Here is a 17,290-nt window from a genome sequence, read left to right on the forward strand (position 1 = left end):
ATGTACACTGCTTTTTTTCTGACTTTCTCTGTGCTAGGGAATAGTCTCTTTTTAAACGTTCTTTAGTTATGGCCTCTTTAAAAAGGTTCTTAAGTACCTACAGTTAAAATGGGGTATAATATCAAGCAGTAAAGTAGAAAAATGTGTAGGAGAATGCTTGCTGATTATTTTCAGATATCAAAACCTGGTTAAATTTATTTTAGACTATGTAGAGAATTGGCTAAGCACATACTCCTAAGTGATTCCAGAGCCTGTCAGAGTTCTGAGATTGCCAGTACTACCAGAGATAATTCCCATCTAAGAAATGAAGAGGGCAAAGGAAGTGCTGGGCAATTAGGCACCAGCCAATTTATCATGAATTCTTAGGAATGTATTGGGATAAACAATTTTTACATGATCTGTAGAAATGTAGAAAAAAAAATGAAGTGAGGCATTTGTTATTTTTTTCAAGCACAAGTTGTGTCAAGCCAAACCCTACTTCTTGATACAACAGATTAACAGACATTTTAGACAAATAGGAAGTGAATGTCAAAGTGTGTTCTTGAAGTTGTTGGATACAAGTTGTTCATTGTAAGGGAAGGGTGCATCAGGTGTGTTTCTGCTGGAATCTGATTCTGGTGTTGATTTAAGAGACAGATGGGAGCAGGAGTGGTGAGATAACATTTACATACCCACGTTTGTTTACAGTTGAGAAGTTTGAAGGGAAACTTCAGGTTTATGAACAACTCCTGTAAAGCACACAAGAGTTTTGGGGGAGATTTCTCCTCACTTGTAAACAGAGAACGGTCTCCACTGCAGACATTGGCTTAAATTTCAGCATGGAGGTTCGATTTAAGTGTTCTGGCTTCTAGAGGAACTGTGGAACCACTGTGACCTTTTTAAAAAACATACATCTGCCAGAAGAATCGTGATCACACTGCCCTTGTGTAGGAGCAAGGCACAGGGGTGGACTAAGTGATCTCATGGGGCACCACTTAAACCCAGTTTCCTTTATCAGAACATGTTTGCTATCTTTAAAGCAATTTGAATTACTTTAGGAAGAGCTGAAAATTACCAGCTCGTAATCTGTTGTTTAAGATAAGAACTAAAGCTGTTTTTTAACAGTTATGATAATGATGGGTAATATTAATGGTGCCTCATGTCAAAAGGCCATTGCTTAACAACTGTTGATGGGAAGGACTGAGATTTTGTTATTTTTAAGAAGTTTCCCACTGTGGCTATTTCACTCATAAAAATTGTAGTTGCATTTTTAAGCAGTTCTTTAGAAAACCTGAAAGCAGTATTTATGTGGCACCATTGTAGATTACAGAGTTCCAAGGGGTAGTTTGCACCATACAATTCTTGACTCTCCCTTTCATATTCTGAAATAATTTGAAGACACATTTTAATATATTCACTTATAAACAATTGTCCTTAGGCAAATACAGAATGTTTTCTCTGGAAACATTTCAACATCTACAATTAGTTGACCTGTCTCTTCTCTGTGCACAGAATTACTTTGCAGAACAAGCATTTTTAGAAAATTTCTGTCAACTGAAAATGGCTGTGATAGCTAACAGCAAAATATTCAACAGTTTGCTGAAAGGATTTTTTAAGCCCACTCGATTTGGGATAAGGGCACAATTCTGGGATTAGCAAAACCCACTGAAAGACTTAAGTGTATCTTCAGGAACCTTTAAAATGTTCGTAGTTACAGATCTGTGTAAATGTGCAACATGGATTCACTGTGATCCAAGTGCAAGTGATAATAGGATTTTGTCTTGTTTAGCTCTACTTAAATTTTAAAGCAGGAAATTGAATTTTGAGTTTATTATTGATTCTTAGCACCCAAAAAATCTCCCATGCCAACATATTCTTTAGGGAAAAAATATGAAGGATCAAACAAAACCGTGTTGTAACATGATCCCCCATAAATTGCTGGCAAATGAGCAGCACCCAGAGTGCCCCTTTCAGTGTTCTAGAGATGGGAATTCTATTCCAGTATCCACAAAGTTCCAAAAGCTGGAGTCACAGCAGATTCACGTTTTGCTCTTTGCTTGCTAATGTGCAATACATTAAATATCTGTTCCTTGGATCTAGCAAAAAAATGACCTTTTCAGGGCTCATCTTTTTTTCTCATTTTTGATTTGTTCAAGGGAAATTGCAGACGACTGGTATTTGGTTTCCAAAAGGGATACATAAAAACTTGACCTTTTGGAACTGTTATTTTTTGGGGATGTGTACACTGTATTTTAAGTATGTCTTAGCTGTTGTTTGCTGGACTATGTCTAGTTTAAATAGCCCTTCATTTTATTCAGTATAAAGCTAGGACAAAAAGTATAACTCCTCTCATTTTTTTTCCCATGACAGATCTTTGCACACGCCTGAGAGCACCTTTTCTTCAGGCAATTTTACAAGAAAGTGATAAGGAATAGGCCCTGGTATCTCAGGAAGTTTTCACAGACTCTATTTTGCAGTGCAAATAGCACGTTATACTATGTCCATCATTGTAATATCTCATTGCCTACCTGAGTGCACTCTTGTGTCCTGGAACTTTCCACTTAGCACGGTGGGAAATGAAGCAGAGGGAAATGATTGTTTAGGAAGTTCATGATGGAGGGAATGACTGAATTCAGATTGTCAGATTCTGTCAGAACCATGGCTGTTCCTGCTGCTTGGTTTCCTATGCCAGCTTTTATCCATCTCTTAAAATCCCTGTACCTCATGCAGTCATGGAATAGTGAGCTTATTTCACCTAAAACCCAACAAAAAGGTTTAATGACTGTGATCAGCCTTTCCAGTGAAAGCAGCTGATTTGGAAATTAACCAAGTCAAATAGTTTATTCAACATGTAAATGAGAAATTGCTCTCCTTTCCAGCCATATAAATAGCCAATTTAATCTGAAGAGATTTTCAACCCCAAGAGTTACAATGACAAAATTTACAGAGAAGGCAAACTTTGTCTTGTGCAAATTGAAGTGAATAATCAGGGCTTCATTACAGTATCACTACATATAATTCAGTTTGAAAATGAGAACTTAAGAATTAGGAAGAGAATTAAATTGTGTTTCTAACTAAAATATCAGTGATCCACACAGATGTGTGTAAGTCCATGTAACTTCTGTTGATGGAATGTGGCAGTAAGAACCTTCAAGAATATTCAATGAATGGGTGAATTGCATTGTTTAGAGAGGCTCTGATTTTGCAGGGCTGTCGATTTACATACAGTCTTAATTTTTTTTAAGCCTTGGAGCTTGTCAAATGCAGTGTGATCAGAAATTCGTCAGTGCAACTCTCTGTGAGGTTTTGACATTTTTTCTCCTTGCAAATATTTTTCCTATAAAACTCAGATTTAATGCATGGCATTGTTAATGTTTCTGTTGTAGCTTTTGGATGTTGCTCACATCAGCAGTTGACAGTACAGAAGCAGCAAAGGAGGTGACCAAGTTGTAACTGCAGACAAGTCAGAGCTGCAGGATGAATAAGCAGAACAGGAATTTCAAATTAGACATTTGAAAAATCCTTGTCTCTAGGAGGGTTGTGCAGCACTGAGCTAGACAGCAGTTTGCAGAGAGTTGCAGAATTACCATTTTCCTGGTTTTCAGTACTCACCTTGACAAAGTCATACATGTCCAGGTACCACTTTGATAGTGATGTCATCCAGGAAGAAAACTAAACCCATCTAAGATGTGAAGGAAGAAAAACTAGAAAACCTAGGCAGTTGCTGTTAAAATAATAGACACTTTTCCTCCTGCCATACCCTTATTCCTGGAACAGTGTACCGAGACTTCCTGGCTCTGTTTGGCAGTCAGAAGTCTCCTGAATATTTTTTCTGGTGTTTGCCACCTCTTACTCCTACCCCAGTGTGCAGCTGCCCCGTGGCCCTGGGCATGCACACTGGTCAGTGCCCCCTTTGTGGCACACTCTGGGTACCTTTGGTTGCCCCTGGGCTGCAGGAGCTCGTTAGAGGTGCCCAAGAGCAACAGAAAGATCTCTGAAAGGATTGCTCTGTTCATCCTGTTATGGCACTAAAATGGCCTCATTCTTTTCAGCTCTCCTAATCTCTCAGTCTCTATAGAATGTCTGCAACTGTATAACAAAGGGAAAGCACACCTCTCCTAGTTCCTAACAACTCATGCACTTTATGAGATTTTTTCTAATTAGGGCTTTTCCAGGACAGTTATGCTGGAAGGTGAACAGAGTAGAAAAGCAGTGCTAGTCAGAAGAGCAGTATCCAATTCCACATGAGAGAGCAAATCTTAAAGAAAAAAAGAAAGAAAAAAGAAGCAAAATAGTAACCTTTCCTAAAATACAAGACTTGAAGTGTGTCAGCCTGAGTTTGCTGAAATATTGTATTCTGTTAATGCTAACTCTAATATGTATTTGGCATTGAGTGTTTTATTGTACGTGAATACAATAAAGGCATTAAAATATTTTGAAAGTGATGCTATCAACCAAGAGCAAAAAATATCAAAACATTTCTACTTAAATAAGAACTGTGCAAGGAATAAATTTCCTTATTATAGCGCATACAAGATGCCATGGAACATTTTAATTTACTCCAAACTGCATTGATCAGAGGAGTGGTATCCCCCACTAAAACTTTTTTGATGGTAAATTGAATTGTATTCTCAGGCAACTGCTTTCTTAAGATAAAATTCTAGATGGGAAAGCAGGTTGCATTTCAAAATCTTTATTTCACTAGGACACCAAAACTCAAAATTATCACAATCTGTAGACTAAGATTTGACTAAGATGTTCATGGAGAGTCAGGTGAAATGCATATCCCCATATAGGGAAATAATTATCCCAAAATAGTTGGGTCTAGAAGAAATGTTTTAAAATATGGGTGTCAAGTGAGAAATTGCCCTAATTTATAGCATCCTAGCGTCTTACTATTCTTCACTGAAGACACCTATAATTCTATATTTTATATGAAAAACTCTTCAATAGGATATAAATTGATACATTAGAATTGCTGCAAAATAATAGAGATGCCTAAAAAATTAATCTTGTCAATAATATTGTACTTAATGAGATTGAAAATATGGTTGAATTTGAAATTGGTTGTCTGCTCAGTCAAATAATTGCTTATTGAATTTCTCAGCCGTATGCTGAGAAAATAATATTTTTAATTTCCCATACTTTAAAGTGAATATTTAGAGATGTGACTGCATTCCAAATGCTATAGATCAAATTTGTGATAAAATTTTCAAATATTACATGTTAATACTATCTGTTTATCTGATGTCTACAAGGGAATATCCCTAATTACTGCAGAAGTGTGGTGTTGGGGTTTTTTTCTGTGATTTTTTTTAAATCCAGTGTATTTTTTGGAATTGAGTATATAAAAGTAACAGCATTATAGTTTCATTTTCCACTATCCCCTGTTTATTCTGCCTCAGTTGTGGTGAAATCTGTGGAGGGATTTTGCTTGGTTTTTTCTCTTTGCTGAGAGGGTAAGGAAGAGCTTTCTCACTCTCCAAATGAAATGGCTGATGAAAGAGTTTCCATGCTCCTTGCCCTGTGGGTGAGGTAGGAATTCCCCATAACTGGAAGCTCTAGAACTTTGTCCCAATATTGGTACAGGGACAGTTGCCAATGGTGGGAGGCAGTGACCTTTTCCAGCCACAAAACTGATTTTAAACATCATAATATCTTCTTGTATCCCTCCTCATTGCGTATTGGTTGGTTTCTTTCTGTCCTGCACCTTGCAGAGAGCTTTAAAATGATGAAGGAAAGCAGCAGTGTTTTGAGTAAAACACTTTGATGTGCAAGTGCTCAGCTGCCAAAATCAGCAGCGCTTTATGGGCAACCAAACATTTTCAAGTTTTCATTCTTGTTTACAGAGCTAATTAAGAATCTTTGTAGCATTCTTTTCAAATGGCAGACTATCAAAATTACAGTGACTGTTTTGTGAATGAAAAGGTTCTGCTGAATGCCTGACCAGCAGAAGAAGGAGAGAAACCTACTGGCTTAAAAACCAGAGAACATATAAAAAATACATTTCTTTTTAATCTGCATTAAATAAATCTTTTAAATGGTAGTATGTGCATTTGGAGCATAGGTTGTTCTGCTTGTTTAAGTATTTTCCCCAAGCAATTCTATTTGTTTAAAACAGTGTTTGGTTTCCCATTAAAAAGTAAGCACTTGCCAATAGCTCTGCAGACTTAGAATACTGTAATGAGCTCCATGTGGCAGGACTGTTCTAATTACACTGTTTTCTTCAAATTTTTGCTATTTTAAGAGGAAAAGGAGGTACATATAGTAATTTTAGGATGTAGTGACTCATTATTTTATACTTTAAGTTTTTGTGGTCTTTCTCAAGTTGTTGGTAGGACTGAAGGATCATAGTAGTTCTTTCCAGCTGTAAAATGTATTAGTAAATTGTATTGATGTAAATCCTAGACAGAGACCAGCAGTTTCATGTTGAAGTAAAGGGTTAAAAACATAATTCTTAACCATCTAGATATTCATACTTGGCTTTTATTTATTCTCAATATAAAACATGCAGTTTTGCCCACAGACATATTGATTGCCCTCTTGGTGTGATATACTGGGAGCCCATTTCTGCAGGTACTTGCTGACAAACACTGCTTGGCTATAAAATCCAGGCTTTGGTAATGTACTAGCTGTGCACTGAGAGCTTCTGGTCAGATCTTAACGTTACAAGTGTGTCTTTAAATTTCTACAGACAGTCTTAAAATGCAAGCTGAGGCAAAATGCATAAGAAGCACTACAAAATGAGTTTGTTGCTTTGTAACAGATCTTAAATCAACAGTGTTTATTATTAAGCTGCCAGCAAATATTTGTTTGCATACCTTTTATTATTTCAAAGGCTTTTATTAGCAGTATGTCACGGTGCTAGTGTCATTTACATTCAGACACCACTTTCTAATGTTTTAAGCTTTCCAGAGATAACAGGGAGAAAAACGTTAAGAAAATGAAACAGATCTTTTCTAATAAATCATTTTTGCAAGCATTTTGTCTCTTCAAGATTCTGTGACATCCTGTTCAGCTGAAGGAACACACCACTTGAATTGCACGAGTCATTCACCTTAAATATTTAATAATGCTTTCATTAGTTGCACTGAACCAGTGGAGTAAGATCTGTAATATCTACTGCTGGTCATCATTTTTATTCATTGTGGTTTAATAAGCATTATAATTACAGACGGAGGAAGAAATATGAGTTAACTTTGTGGTTTTGCTTGGGACTTCTGTGCACACTGGTGTGATTGGAAGGGATTATACAAGCTCTGTGAGCATAGCTGAGTGTATTCTAATATACTGGTGCAGAGTTCCCATTCCTGGCACATTATTCTTCATGTGAAAGTAACACCAGAAAAGATTCTGCATAAAATTGAGTCCTGACACTATTAACTCCATCTGGCTTAGTTGTGAAATATGGAAATTTGAAGGCCAAGTGGACTTGTTTTTGGCAGGTGTTCTAATGCATGCATTATCAGTGGAATTAGACTTCAACTATTTTTACCAACCATTTCCTATATTTGCTTGTAACTTACACAAATAGCCATTATTTAGAGAGAACAGCCAGTGAGGGAAGCTTTCATTTGGGAAGTTTGTCAGAGTTCAAGCTAAAAGGCCGTTTGTAGGCATCATAACCTTCTGTGCTTGTTTCTCGAGTAAATATAGATGGTGATGATTATGATTTGGTATAACTTTCTCACTTTGATATCACAAAAGTGACTGTGTGCATGCTGTTTGCATTCTTATGTTTTAATGGGAGGAATAGTAGGGCAGACTGATATCTGGTGCATTTTTTAATGTTTTGTTAAAACATCATTTTTTCCTCATCAGCAACTTATGCGGGAGCGACAGCAGATGGCCAGCCGCCCCTTTGCTTCTGTCGATGTAGCACTGGAAGTAGGAGCTGAGCAAACAGACTTTCTACGAGGGCCATTAGAGGTAGGAACAGTGGTGCTGACAAGGGACCATTGTGATTTGCATATTTATATTGCCAGTCTCATCTGCATCTGCTTCTGAAACCAAGCAGCATCTGACTACCTGGAGCTGACAAGTCTCAGCTACCTGTGTTTTGTCATTTCCAAGGCACGGAGTTTTAATCTCATGACATAAACTGTACCTAAAACCACTGGAGAATCCATTAGCCTGGGCTGGGGTGACAGGCAGCTCACCTGGCAGTCCTGTTGTGATGGATGTGAGCTGAAGGAATGCAGGACTCAGGCAGGAGTCAGCAGCAAATGTCATGCTCAGTCCTTCAAGTACACAGTGCCATCTAGTTAACATCTATCTTAATTAACAGAGATTACAACAAACAACCTAACTAAAGCACCTTAGAGTAAAAATTCAGTGTTGCTTTATACCCACAGGTTTAAAGCATACAGACTGTACTGCATGGTTCTGTTTGTAGGAGATTGCTATATTACTGCATTCTTTTATTGCAATTGCAGTGCATTGGAAAAGAAATAGTACTATGTAAAGCAATATAATATTGGAATGGTGTAATAATGCATGAAATGGATTCTAGAAGTTTCACCTGAAAATAGAGGGAAAATTACCATATGTGGATAATAATGAATATCTAATCTAGGTTGAGATTTTGGAAGATGATCTTCTACTCCTTTACTCCTTTAACTTTATTTACAATATTGTGTTCGCAGTTATTACTTCAGCCTATTTGTGGTGGAGTCTGGGAACAAGGTGTGCTAGCTCTGAAATCTTTCAAGATTGTGCTCTTCATTGCTGCCAATTCTTCTTAAATTCAAAGCTTCTCTTACTTTCCTCAATAACCAGTCTTAGTGGAAGGTTGAATACAATCTGTCAAAGCTCCAAGGTTCATGGAGAATGAGTGATGTGAAAAACAAAAGCATAGAAAGAAAACGATTCAGCTATTGAGTACTTACTGAAGTGAGGTGCTCTGTCCTGCTATTGAGCAGGAAGTTGTTCTCACTGTCACAATTTAAATATTTGGAATAGGTGGCTTCTTCTTTGAAGAAGCTGTGTTATTTTCTGACTTAATACTAAACCCCATGCTTTCTTCACCAAAACCACCTTATTTCTCTCTCTTATCTTGGAAAAGAAGACCTCTCCAGCTCCCCAAGCTGAGGACATTACACTGCAGTTAAAAGTTAATTTTTTTTGCAATGTGATTTCATTGTCTCTGCACTGGTATCTGGGAAGATTTTGTCCTGTTTTCTTTTCAAATGGAGGCAGTGAATGGATGATGAGGCATGCATACTCTAATTTTGTACATACTGATTATTTAATTAAACTTTAGAAGTAAACATCACAACTTAATTGGTACATTTTCTTTCTCGTGTTTTTTATTTAGCACTAAAAGATAGAGATCCTAAAATATTTTAATTATATTTTACAGTTTTTATTACCTTCTTTTTTCCTAGCCAAGCATTTTCTAGCAATTGTTTAGAATTCAGCATCCATAGTGGTTTTTTCTTAATTAATACATAGTTATACACAGAATGAAGTCCATTCAAAATTTCCTTGGAATTATACTGATCTATATCTAAAAACAGTATTGTGCTGAGGATTAAATACATGTGATTCTGGTATTGATTGTCCTTTGGTATATATTCTGTAAAAATAAAGGGGCTATATTAAGCTTCTTTATGAAAGGACACTAGAAGTTTTAGTTTGCCATTCAGTTCTTCGTATTTTGCTCTTTTGGACTGAGGGCAATACAGATCACACATTTCGAGGATACAATGCTCAAGAACAGAATAGTATGAAATACCTGTAAACTTCAATTTATTGAAGTTTATATTTCATAGTTCATATTTATTAGAATCATTAAACTACATTGAAAATTTTGTCATACCTGATGCCCATTGGCCCTTTCTGAGGCTGAAAGCTAAAGATCTTCTGTGAAAAAATGAGAATATGCAGTAACTTCAAAATGTTCTGCTGGCATGACAGAGATCTTGCACTGATATACCAGGGGTTCCAGTTTTGATGATGGTGCGTTGCATTCCCTCTCCTCACACTTTTATTGGCATTGTGTGTTACTCCCTGATACTTTGGACATTGTTGTTACACTTGCATTGATGTTGGAATAACTCTGACACTTCCAGTGACACCACATTGATCCGTGGGCCCTTTGGGCACTGGGTAGTGTCACTGAACTCCTCCAGACATTGCTGCAAGTCTCCCATTCAGCTGCACAGTAGAGCTGCTGTTCATTAAGGTAACCTGCCTCACGTGGTGGTGGTGGTGATGGTTTTGTACAACTGGAGCTCTATGTTAATGCTGGTGCTCTGGTAAAGGCAGTACTCATATGACTGCACATGGTAATGCCAGGATGCTGTTTAGTTAACAGCTGTATTTTGCATTTATTTGTAAATATCCATAGTGGCTATTTCACTGGAGAGGTTTGGTTTGCAATAGTAGGGCACTTTTTACCCAGTGTTCAGAAAAGATAAAAAAGCCCCCAACAGTATAAATGCTGTACTTAAAATGGTTGGCTAGTTTAGATACTTGCAATACAACTGATAGTATTTGGGTCTATTTTCAGTTAGCAGCAATTTGCAACAGATTAAAATAAAATCCTGAAAACACTACAGAGGAAAGTTGAACCTCGGTTTTGGAGTCTTCATCAATCAGTCTATCTTTCTTAATGTTTTGACAACAAAATGACAGTATTTCCATATCAACTCCTTCAAAAAACTTTAATCTGCATCATATTCCTCCTCTTCCCTGTCTGAATGGGTTTTTAGGCAGTGGCAATAGCCTTTGTTCTTACCCATTTAAACAACATTATTTATCAGTTTTTACCTCCTCAGGCCACCTTTTCAATGAACAAGTCTCATCTTGTTTTCTGTTCTGTCATGTTGGCTTTATTACACCTCTTTAATGTTTTATTGTTGGTTTAAACTTAACACAAAAGAAAGCAGACTTTGTTTTTCCCTTGCCCTCCTCTCCTGTGTCACACCAACCCCTGCCTTCTTAATGATATGACAGGATGTTAGTTGGGATGTTATCCCAATTCTAAAACTACCAAGCAACACCCACTCCTGTTGTGCTGTGGTTTTAATGATATTTAACCCATGCTAGTCCTGATCTGCATCTGTAATGATTTCCACAGCACTGCTTGGAGGTGATGAGGTTTGTGTGAGCCCCTGCAGGAAGGTGAAGCTGGAGGCAGGACGCCCCTCACTCCCTCCTGGGCAGAACGAGAGCAATCTAAAGTTGCTGTGGTGGAGAGGGGAAGGGAAGTCTGGGGGCCAGTGACCCTCTGGATCCCAACAGGGGAACAGTCCAGTGCAGCTCTGGTGAATTCACTGGTGAGCCAGGGGAAGGGAAAAGGACAGAGAGAATTCACAAGGGCCCCTTGCCAGCAGTAGCACACAGCACAGGCTGTTCAGAGCCGAGCCAGAAAACAGCGAAAGCGCCCTGTCCAGAGAATTTGAGAATATTAGCTATTTTGTGATACAACCATAATTTTTTTCAGTACCACAATCATAAAAAAAATCAAAGTAGCATCATAGATCAATAGATGCTCATTGCTGAGCTTCTTGGCACTCAGTGCCCTCAGTGTTACAATGTTTTTTATTCCTTTCATTTCTTTTTTCCAGACATCTGAGCCATTTCCAGACTTGGTTGCTTTTTAGTTCCTAGTATATACCAAAAGCTAAATCATTTAGGCTGTCTTCATTTTCTAAACCTCCTTTAGGCAAAATTTTTTCCCTAAAATGTAAATCACTTTTGAAGAGTTTCTTCTACTGTGCTGCTGACAGTTATTTCAGTTAATCTATGTATTAATTGAGAAGTAAAACAATTTTTTCCCCTCTTTGCCTAATTTCTGGGTATTTTTCTTTTGGAAATGGGGACAGATTATTTCTTTAGGTAAGACAAGGTAGACACTGCTGTAAACAAACACTTCTTGTCTGGTCATGCTAAGACTCTGAACAGCAGCATCTTACTGTGCTGCATCTGCTGGAGGAAAGACAAGCATGTTATTGCCTGCAGAAGGGCCAAGTGCAGATTTACTGCTGTGATGATCATCCATTTAATATATTTGTGGTTTTACTTGGATTTTTTTTTCAAATCAACGTTATTTCATAATTATTTCTGCAGAAAAACACACAGTAGATATTTCAGTCATTTTGCCATTAAATTACTGCATTTTCCCTAGAGTTGTCATAGATATTAGACCACCCTCTGCTTCTGACAAGGTCGGATGATGTCAAAAGTTTTGAATTTCTTATAAACATTGATTTTTTTTTTTTCTCTAGCAAATAATGTTTTCTAGTGAGTAATATTTATGGTGCATTAAATAAGTTTTGAATTTCAGGCACTTTTGATAAGTATGAAGCAAATATTGGCCATTATTTGTAATTTGTTTGAGTAAATAATTGGAAGGTGTGCACTGACACTAGCAGCTGTCATTTTATACAAAGAATGGCTGCTGGAAAGTAGAGTGACTTATCAAAACACATTGAAATCCTGTAGTAGAGATTTGTGGACTTTTAAGTAATTGTAGTATATATTAATATAAGTTGTACTGTGTGTTGTGTTCTCTTGCCAGTAAAGAGACTTTTCTCTTTGTTTACAAATAAATCTAGTTAAGGTGGGTTAATGTTCTTATATAATTTGACTAAATCAGTGAGTAATGTTTGAAAATGCAGCCTACCTTCTTTTGAACAAAATTCACCTAGCTGCATGCTTTATCAGCATTGCACCTGCATTGTGTTGATGACATAATGTCTAAAGCTAAGGAGCAGGCTCTTCCCAACTCCTTGCTACAGAGCACCAGCTTTCCTCTTGATCTGCTCAGTTCCTAATATTAGTCTCAGTATCAGAGTATCAGTTTCACTGCCCTTGCAAAAAGTAATAATTTATTTTAGATAATGGTGAAATTTTCCCTTGAATGGTGACCTTGGTTCCAGTGACCATAAAGGCAACTTGTGTTTGGCAACAGGAGCTATCAAAGGGCATTATAGTTGCTCTTCTTGCCTACTGAAAAGTCATGTCATAGTCTTGAGCTGCTCTCTGTACCTCCAGGGGGACCAGAGGAGGGAGAATCTGGATGAGAACAATGTGAGCAATCAGAGACCTAGAAATTATAACTACAATGAAAAGTCAAGGAAAATGGGGTAGGCTAGTTAAAGGTGTCCAAATAATAACTTGCAGATATGCAAAAGGGAAACAGCAATCAGGAAGGCAAAATCTACCTTGGTGTGCTGCAGGTGGCAGAGGTGTAATGGACTTAAATTGTAGGTGGGAAGGGTTAGGAAGGTATCAGGAAAAGCTTCTCATAATAAAGCTGAATCACTGAAAGCAATTGCCTGGGGAGGTGATGGAATTTCTTTTATTGGAAGCTTTTTAGAGCAGGATGGACAAATATTTCTGAGGTACCATGTACCATAGCTGCATTAGATACCTCCTTTCAGCACTGTCTTTATTGTTATTCTGGTTGCTCCCTAGCTCTTCCTCCTTCAGACTCTCTGAAAATGTTCCATTTCTGTTGTTTGAACACCTTAATTACCTTCACTGCAATGTTAGTTTTCTGGTACTGAATATTTATGACCCTTCATTTCACTTGTGCTGTTTTATTCATTGACTTACATCCTCCATTTTCTCTCAAGATAAGAAACTGTTAAATCATCTCTGACCCCAGCCTCTCCCTGACTGTAGGTCTGCCAAACATGATCTCCATCCTATTTGGAATAGCTTCAATATTCTCCTTGAAGTCTGTACTGATGATGTAATTATTTTTTTTTTCCCTTAACAAGTGCATTGCCATTTTTATAGTCTTTCAAAATCCATGCATCCTAGACTACTAGATCTCAGAGAAATGTAGTCAGATGTCACACCTGACACTGAAGAGGAGAAATCTGTATTGGATTACATTTTTTCCTTTTCTGTATTGCTCAAAGATGATGTTAAATTTGCTGTCCACTACCTCAAGAACTCCTTTATTTTGTGCTACACTTTGACCTTGATGGCTCCCTGCCTTCTCTGCCCCCTCCCTCAGTACTGTTCATCCAGAAAACTTTCTCCTGAGCTATTGAGTTACTTTCCAGCATTTTTCCTTCTTTGTAAATGTTTGCTGCATATTGTGTGTGGTTTTTATGTGATGTTATGTCCTAGGGATGTTACATCACCAAAATTCACATCTGGTGGCTCTTCTACTAGAGAAAAGCATTTATCCCAAAGCAGCATTGTTTGGTTTGCACCACCTCCTTCCTTATATGAAGTTTTTCATGAAATAAGATGTTTGGATTTCACACTATTTTGCTCCTCATGCAGTAGTTACACACAACAGGGTTGCTCTGCCCAGTAAAATAACTTTACATTTGTGTAAGTTTTTTGTGGCTTCACCTAAAATGTATGTTTAGAAATGTGTGAGTGTTCTGAGCCTAAGATTCAGAACAAATACCTCACCTAGCTGCTCGTGCATACTGGTCACAGCTATAATTTTTGTGTGTGTTGTGTATACTAAATCAATGGAAAAGGTATAGATGTTCAATTTGTTGCACAGAATTACATTAGCAATATTTTAAGATTTCTGAGTAGCATTTTTCTTCTCTGGCATATGGGAAAGCTAAAAATAACCTGAGAAATGCTGCCTGGAGAAAGCCACTTTTTTTTTTTTTCATACAGACCATATTTGTGTGTGTGTGTTTGTTCCTAAAATATACACCAACACCTCAGAACCTGTTGATGTTTTGCTTGAGTCCTTAACTTCAAGTTTTTAAGAATTCTATATCAGTTCTAAAGTGTACCCAGTTTCTAAATGTGCAAAAAAAAAATTTTAAACCCCTATGTTCTTTTCTCTGCTTCTTTATTTCTGTCCTCATGGGCAAACAGGTGTTGTGAGAAAACCTTAGACATGATGTAGAGGAGGTTTGTCTAGGTGGAGGTTGATTTCCTAATATTTCAGCCTAACAGGAGAGTAAAGCCTTTGCTTATTACCTCATGAACTGTAGGATCTGTAAATTCACAGTTAGTTCTAAGAACCTGATTTTGTATAGGTTTTTTTTATTTAAAATGTGTCTTTCCACTTCACAGAGTGTATTTGGCACACACACTGCATAATCAGATGACTACAGAAATTGTTTGGATAAAAATATATTATTTGTGTTGAACAAAATTGCAAATAAATTTCATGCTCAATTAGAGGAATTTTGGCTTACAAGCAAAGTGTAGGTGTTTCAGTGGTATTGGCATGCTGTGAATAGTACTCTTAAAACAGTGTATTATGCATAATTGCAAATCCAGAGTATCAAAGTAATTGTTCTGATTGTTTTAAAGCATAAGTGTTTGTGTGTTTCTGTAAATGTTATGAATAATGACACTCTATCTTTTAATAAATTGAGTTTTGCAACATCTTATTTCATAAAGTAGACAGGTACAAAATTCAGCAAATGCAAAGCAATTTTATATACTTATATTTTTAAGTACCCTTAGGATTCTCCTTGAATGAATCTTGGTCATGGAAAGCTTGCCTTTGGATATGAAATCCAGGAGAGTGAGATGTTTCCAGAATTATTTTAATTTAACATACCAAAGCATGGAAAAAGTTATGCTGTCAGAATAACTAAAAAGCATGTAGATGGGAATATGTCTCTGTTTACTGGACCTTTCTGTGCACCTGATTTGCACATGCCATTCTCTGACTGGCTGCTCTTTTAGTTATGTGTATTTTCTTAGTACCTCTTTTGGTTTTAGATCAGAAGCTATTTCTTATCTTTAAAGTAGGACATTTCTGTCTTTAAAAGGAAAGAGGAGAAGAAATAGGTACAGAAACTATAGTGTTTCATCAGCCATTTCCCATGTTTCCAGGTAGAACTGGGAACTGGAGGGTGCTCTTTGATTTTTAGCAACTTGTAGTCCTTAGTTCTAATTCAGAGGCTTTACCTTCATGCTTGTTTCCAGCTGTCAACTCAAGATTCAGCTCTGCCTTCCAACAAAACCACTGAAACTGCAGCAGACACAAGACAAGAACCCTGCCTGGGCTTTTCTTCACAAAACTTCGCAACCTGTATGTCAGGAAATATTTAAGTTTATGCTACTTTTCAGTGAAGTTTTATCATTCTGTACCATCTATCAAACTGATTTTGTGTCTGAAGTGAATATGAATTATTTGCATAGAAAGCCCTGGATGACTGAAAGCTCACCCAAACTTCAGAAAGCCCCACTCCATGTGCCATCCAGCACATCCAATGTGCTTCCCATGACTGTTCAACCCAGCAGCACTTTACTGCTTGATTCTGTCTACTGTGCATTGGACATCATAATTCTTCAATTTCTGGTTGCAGGGTGGCTCAATTTCAATAAAAAGGTTGAAGCTTGTTAGTTTTTAGGTAGGCTATGAGCCCCCTTTGATCTGCTGTCTGTCACTAGGTGCCCTATTAAAGTTTGTCCCCATGTTTCTTATCAGCTCTTGTCCCCAGAGACTTCTCCAGACTGAACAACCACAGCTCTCTCAGCCTTTCCCCACAGGAGAGGTGTTCCTTCTCTCTGGCAATTTTGGTGGCCCTCCTCTGAATCCACTCTAGCAAGTCCATGTCCTTCCTGTGCTGTAGAAAAGTCATCTCATTTTTTCCCCTGCATATTGTGAGAGGCAGTTTCTGATTTTCCACTGATTGTTCAGGAAGGTTTGAGTGCTTACAGGCAGACTGGATCACTTAGGTGTGACTAACTCAAATTTTCAAATAAACCATGAGGCTGGTTTATGAGTTATAGGGTGTGGATTCCATTCACTGGCTTTGGCAAAGCAGAGGTAGAAGTATTGTATAAGGTGTTAATTTCAGTAATAATCTGAAGAATTATCTTTTCATAATAGGAAAACCAGCAAAATATTAGAATTTCAAAAATGAGTGGGCTCAATCAGAATTTACAGCCCAATGGTAGGATTCTATAATGGTACTGAAGGAACCTTCTCCTTGGACCATTTCTTCTGAAAATCAAAAGATTCTGAATGGTACACTGCAATAAACTAAACACTGCAGTAAAGTAGAAGTTTAAAAGGCAGTTAGACTGCAGTGAAATTGGGAAGAACAGTGAGTTTGTATCAGGGCTATCTCCTTCAAAAAATCAGCAGTATTTGTGATATGTGACCACTTCCAGATATAACAAATCTCTTAGAGCTTCCTATAACAAAGATGGTAAAACATTATTGTTCATTAGTGTGAAGCAGTAAAGTTTTTAACAGACACATAAGAAATAAAATTTTCCCTTTTTTCATCTTTGGTATATATTAATCTTAGTAGATTTTTATTTAAAGTAGAATTTTGCCTTTCTGAGTGCCATTCTTTGTACTATATCCTTGGCAAAATGACCTTTTTCTTATCTTTATTATCCAGCT

At 37.2% G+C, this 17,290-nt stretch overlaps 1 protein-coding gene across 2 annotated transcripts in view; it reads left to right on the forward strand.

Annotated features, from left to right (window-relative positions):
• Positions 1–17,290, forward strand: part of ATRNL1 (attractin like 1) — a 429,920-nt gene that overhangs the window by 305,772 nt on the left and 106,858 nt on the right. Inside the window, exon 27 of one of the 2 annotated variants that reach the window (XM_058028925.1) lies at positions 7,801–7,908. The exons of the other annotated variant lie outside the window; for it this stretch is intronic. Within the exon in view, the coding sequence (XP_057884908.1) occupies positions 7,801–7,908 (108 nt within the window). The remainder of the gene's footprint in view (positions 1–7,800; positions 7,909–17,290) is intronic. 2 annotated transcript variants of the gene reach the window in all.

This window comes from Melospiza georgiana, chromosome 8, assembly GCF_028018845.1.
Source record: "Melospiza georgiana isolate bMelGeo1 chromosome 8, bMelGeo1.pri, whole genome shotgun sequence".
Taxonomy (NCBI): Eukaryota; Metazoa; Chordata; class Aves; order Passeriformes; family Passerellidae; genus Melospiza; species Melospiza georgiana.